The sequence below is a fragment of the Trichechus manatus genome, unplaced genomic scaffold, assembly GCF_000243295.1.
Source record: "Trichechus manatus latirostris isolate Lorelei unplaced genomic scaffold, TriManLat1.0 scaffold00076, whole genome shotgun sequence".
NCBI lineage: Eukaryota > Metazoa > Chordata > Mammalia > Sirenia > Trichechidae > Trichechus > Trichechus manatus.
In genome coordinates, this window is record NW_004444012.1 from 1,502,089 (window position 1) to 1,507,609 (window position 5,521).

Genomic DNA, 5,521 nt, shown 5'->3' on the forward strand with positions numbered 1-5,521 from the left:
GTGATGGTACAAGCAGAAGTGAATATTTGCACCGCAGGTCTCTCCCCTCCTTTTTTCTTTCCCCTTCTCTCTCTGTCTCTGTTTTTCTCTTTTTCTACCAGATCCGGGGTCAGGAGCAAGCCTCTTTGGGAAGTAAGATTCTGGGGTTATTAAAAGCATTTCACACAGGCTAAAGCGTCCTAAAATTTTGGAGCAGTCTCCTGGGGGATCTTATAAAAATGCAGATTCTCATTAAGTAGGTCCAAAGTGGGCTTGAGATTCTGCATTTCTAACAAGCATTTGGATGAGGTCACTCCTGCTGGTCTTCAAACCACACTTTGGCGTGAACTTTACTATCTCATTTTGCTAGAAGTGAGCTAGTGATGCTACTCCTAGAGGCAAAACAAACAAACAAAAAGACAGTTTGAAAACGGATGGTGAATTACACGAAATCCTTCTTCCTATCATTAGGGGTTTAAAAAAAGGACGTGTAAAGAGTACTGTAAGCCCCAAGTAGTCAGGAACCATCTTTTATATGTTTTTAGTACCATTTAGAAATGGAGAGCAGGGTACTGTGATTTAAAAAAAAAAAAAATCAACTGAGTTCAGTATTTTAAAATTCATAGGTACTGCATCATGTTATTTCAGGAGAGGGGAGATTTCAGTGGGATTATCAGAGACACTCTCTTTCCTTAGGAGGGCAGTATGGTCTACTGCAAAAGTATGGGCCTCAGGGCCAGAAAGACTTGGGAGTAAGACTTTTCTTTCTTAATTATGCTGCCTTAAGTGAGTTGTCTTCTCATGTCTCAGTTTCCTCATCCGTGAAATGGGCACAACCCTGCTGAGTGGTTGTCAGGACTAGCCTTTATGTTCATAAAGTGATCTCTTCGAGCCTGATCCAGGTTGACCTCAACTAGCCTGCACTTCAACGAGGTCAGGAAATGGGTTTTTTTGAACCGTATGGCCTCATTGTCTAGCAGAGCACACCACATATATTAGGCACTAAGATACTGTTACACGAGGAACATGACAAAGCCTAAACGTCTACACCACTAATCTGTTAATTGGTGATGTACCTTTGTGCTGATCTGTAACCTTTAACTTACTTATATTTTGTTTTTATCAATAGGGTCTTTGGGAAAAAAGATATGTTCTTCTCCTCCTCCTCCTTTTTACACCACTTCCTATTCATTTCTTCCTCCTAACCTTAGAGCAAGTACATATGTCTGGGTTTGACTAAAGGTCAGAAAAGCATTTATGAATCTCTTCAGAAAAACGATGAAAAAATCCTGGAATAGACTTTGGGTTATCACCTTTTTTTTTTCCTTCCGTGGCTAAGCTCTCATAGCCATGATGTGATTTTCTGTTGGCTTACTTTAAAAGACGTCTACCTCAGTTAGAATCTGTTTAGATTTAAGCCCTGGAAAAACTTCCTTCCTTCCCATCCATATCAAACCACAGCTTCCTCCTCTGAGCAAAGCTGACTTGGAGCTGCTCCTGACACGTTTCAGAGGCGACGCTTACCTCTTGGAAGGGCACCTAATGCTGCAGGGTCACAAAGTCAGTGGTGTGGGAACTGGGTCCCTCTAGGACAGTTTGTCATGTTAAAAAAAAAAGCTTGAAGGAAGAGTTGTGTTCATGCTTCTAGCTCGTCTTCTAACTGATAATGATGATGCATTTTAACCAGGAGCAGCAGGGACCTAGCATTAATGTGACTCAGGAACAAATACTTGATCTCTCTGAGCCTCAGTTTCCCTACCTATAAAATAGGATTTTCACCGGGTACACGTGAAGATTGAAAAATATAACATATAGAAAGTGTCTCTCAGTGTTTGGCCAATACTAAACCAGTTAGAATAAATCTTAGTTCCCATAAACTCTTATTTCTAGAAAAATTTTTTTTTTGAGGAAAAAAAATCACTTTAAAATACTTTGCCTTTTTCACATTTATTATTTGAAAAATGAAACTTCAGGACAAAATTCCATTTTCTAGCACCAGATGGCTGGTGGCGTACTAGTTAAGAGCTATGGTTGTTAACCAAAAAGTCAGCAGTTCAAATCCACCAGGCGCTCCTTGGAAACCCTATGGGGCAGTTCTACTACGTCCTATAGGGTCGATATGAGTTGGAATCGACTCAACAGCAACAAGCAAGAAAGATGGATGATAAATTTTCCATGCATCAGGGAGCAGCTTAAAGGCAATGCCCTTTCATGCTTACCTACTTGGAACAGATCTAAATGCTCCCCAACCCACATATATCACTATATCATTAGGTCCCAAATACTTCTACGAAAGGCTTGACGGTAGTTCATTTCAGTTAACGATAAAAGTTATTTGGGGCAAAATGGTTTACTTTGGCATCAAGGTCTACCCTAATTCAGCAGCACAGAAACCATGGCAACAAGATCTTACGTTAGCGTCAAAGTCCCAATTCAGCAGCGCAGAAACGGCGGCCAACAAAACCTTGAATTTCTTCGGTTTTCCAACAAGCAGGTAACCTTGCTTGTGACACCCAAGTCTCTTGACCTCCAAACTCAGTCCTCCTTTTCGGGATCACCAAGGCCCTTCTACTGTCGTTGTTGTTCAGCCCAAACCGATTTAGCTTTGAACTTCAAGTAGTCAAAGCAATAAGGTCCCTGTAGGTGCACACGGTTTAAGCTTGTCTACTAACCTAAAGGTTAGACCCACCCGGCAGCACCTAGGAAGAAAGACCTGGCGATGTTGCCCATGTTTCCCTGAAGATTACAGTCAAGAAAGCCCCTGGAGCAGTTCTACTCTGTAACACATGGGGTCGCCATGAGCCAGAACGGACTCCACGGGGTTCGGGTTTTGCTGTTGTCGACCGGCCAGAAGTTCCGGTTAAAGAGGCGGCTGTAGGGGTGGTGGTGGGAGACTAACGTAACGGTTCGGGTTTCCGTGGGACTTCCATTACTTTTAGCACGTGGCTAGGCTGGGGTGCAGGGCCAAGGGGCGCCGGCCAGACCCGCGGGCGGCCCAACCCTGCGGGGTCTCCCAGGGCGGGAACCTCGGCGACCGTGGGAGCCACGATTCCCTCCCTCCAGAGCGGTGAAGCGGCCCAGAGCGTGCGCCCGGGAGGCGGCCGGGAGCCGGCCAGCTGTCTCTAAGCCACACACGGTACCGGCGACCGGCCGTGCCGAGCAGGTCCACGTCAGACCTAGCCTAGCGACCACCGCCTCAGACCCCGCAGCCAAGCCCTCCCTGCGCCCGGTCACCGCTTGGCACCCCAGCCAGGCCCAGCGGCTCGGCTGCTGATTGGGCGCAGCGGCCCTCCGGCCCGCCTTCCTACCTGCAGGTCCGGGCGCCGCTGCACGTGTCGATTGGCCGATGGCTGTGCCAATCAATTCACTTCTCACCTCCCCCAAACAGCCGGTCCGGCCGGCGCGTGCTAGGGAGGCGGGGCTCGAGGCTGGGGGCGTGGGGGGGGCGTGGCTTCGGCGGAGGACGGCGCAGCGGCCGCTTCCTGGGCTCTCGGCTAGAGCGGCGCGTCCTCGCTGCAGCCGGCGCGGTGCTGCACCTGGTCAGGTAAAGAGAGCATGGTGTGTCCTGCTGGCCGTCGGCCCCGCCTCTTCTTCACCACCACGGCCGCCTGCTCCGCCTCCCCGGGCTGCAGGGCTCTCGGGGCGAGGCGTCAAATCCGTTTGCCCGGCTACCTTATCTTTCTCCCCTTCTACGTCCGCTCCTCCAGCGCCCCACCCAGGCTGCTTCGAGGTGCGTTGGTGGGGCCTCTGGGTCACCCCAACGCTCCTCACTACAGAACTCCTGTCCTTCCCACTCGGGTCCCAGCCCCCTTGCCCCGCCAGTGCAGTCTCATTCCCGGCCTGGCACAGGAAGGGTGCACAGGCGGGCGAAGGGGGATGCAGCGCCTGAAGCTGGGTGTGCTTGGCTCAGAGGCTCGGGGGGAGCACCGCAGTGGGCTTGGGGTGGCAATGGAAGCTGATTCATGATTATGACTGGCAGTGACTAGGATCGCTGTTGCTGTTTTGTGTTTGCGTTTATAGGTGACACTCCCATCACCGGTTTTCTTCTTTTTCTTCATTAGCATCACCACGACCACCGCCACCACCATCAGCGGCATCTGACGTCTGCCATCCGAGCTCTCGGGGGGGTTCTGCATAAGCAGACTCTGTTCAGGCATGTAAGTGTTGACCTCCGCAAATAGCAAGCAATGCCCTTGCTCCCTGAGGCCAGAGCCAAGCCCTCACTGAACTCAAGGACAGGTAGCTGGGAGCAGGGTGTGAGGGGAGGTGGACCTTCCTTATCCCCATGTGCGGTTGAGGTTGCCAGAGAAAACCCTTTGTTTTCATCAGCCACACTGCTGCTTGCTGACTCCTGCAGACTGACATTGGCATCCACACTCCCGATGGGCTGATGCAGAGGCCAGGAGTTCTTGTTCCTGTGCACTGTGGCTGCTTCAGTCAGAGAGAGGGGAATGTCCAGACCCAGGCCTTTAAGGGGACCAGGTCCAGTAGCCCAGCATCTGACTTTCTTTCATGGTGGCACCCAGTGTACTAAAGGATGCTCCGTGTTTGCATATGGGCTATGTGGCATGATGTGCTTTGCCACCATGGGGGATCTGAGTTACTAGAGGGAGGATTGTGTTGTCTACAGCAGGTGGCACCGAGTGGGCACTCCATTGGGATTCGGTAGCTAGAACTTAGGTGTTCCTAGGGCTTACTGTAATATCTCTTGGATCTCAGTCGTTTTCAGGAGGAAAAACAGTAAAGTTGAGGATGGCGTGCCAGATTAATTGGCATTATGGGAGCTGTTGCTTTAAACGTGTTATGTTTGTCTCAAGTCTCTTGATCAGAGGTGTCCAATGATTATTCTCCTGTGTTTCAACGTTGATAGCCTAGTAGGAGGACCAAGGGATGAAATGCTCTTAGATATCCTACAGGAACTAGGAAGCAGTGGCCTCAGGGGAGGGGAACAGTGCATAAGAGCTGGGAGGCAGCATATTATAATGGGTATATTCAGAAATCTGTCAGACATGGCTTCAAATCCTGCCAAAGCCACTTGCACTTATTAGCTAAGTGACTTTGACAAGTCACTTACCCTCTTGAACTTTGGTTTCTCATCTGTAAAATGGGTTTAATATTACCTGCCTCAGAGGGGAAGCTGTGAGGAGTAAATGAGGTAATATAAGTAAAATGCTTAGTAGTTCTTAGCAAGTAGTAAGTGGCGAAGGAATGGTAACTGCCGTTAATAATGCTAGCCAACAAGGATAATAAAGCCCAGGGTTCTGTCCCTAAAAAGCGCATTCTTTCCCATTTTCTTTCTCCATCCTATTTGTATCTCAGAGATGATGGTAATGGAAGATGACAGTCTTTAGGCTTCCTTACAGGACTGTTTCAGGAGGTGGCACTGACTGAAGCCACCTGTGTTGGGACAGACATTTCTCTCACCAGACTCTGCAAGTGCTTAGCAAGCACTTAGTTACGATGCATTAAAGATGCAGCTTTGGAGAAGGTTTCTGGGCCTCTGAGCCTGTCCTTGACTGCTCCTTCCTCTCTGGCTGTTCAG

At 49.2% G+C, this 5,521-nt stretch overlaps 1 protein-coding gene across 1 annotated transcript in view; it reads left to right on the forward strand.

Moving 5' to 3' along the window:
* Positions 1–4,080, forward strand: part of LOC101347931 (transmembrane and coiled-coil domain-containing protein 5B-like) — a 43,294-nt gene extending 39,214 nt beyond the window's left edge. The window contains 3 exon segments of the mRNA XM_012556724.1: positions 3,043–3,208; positions 3,294–3,523; positions 4,041–4,080. Of these exon segments, the coding sequence (XP_012412178.1) occupies positions 3,043–3,208; positions 3,294–3,523; positions 4,041–4,080 (436 nt within the window).
* The last annotated feature ends 1,441 nt before the right edge of the window (positions 4,081–5,521 follow it).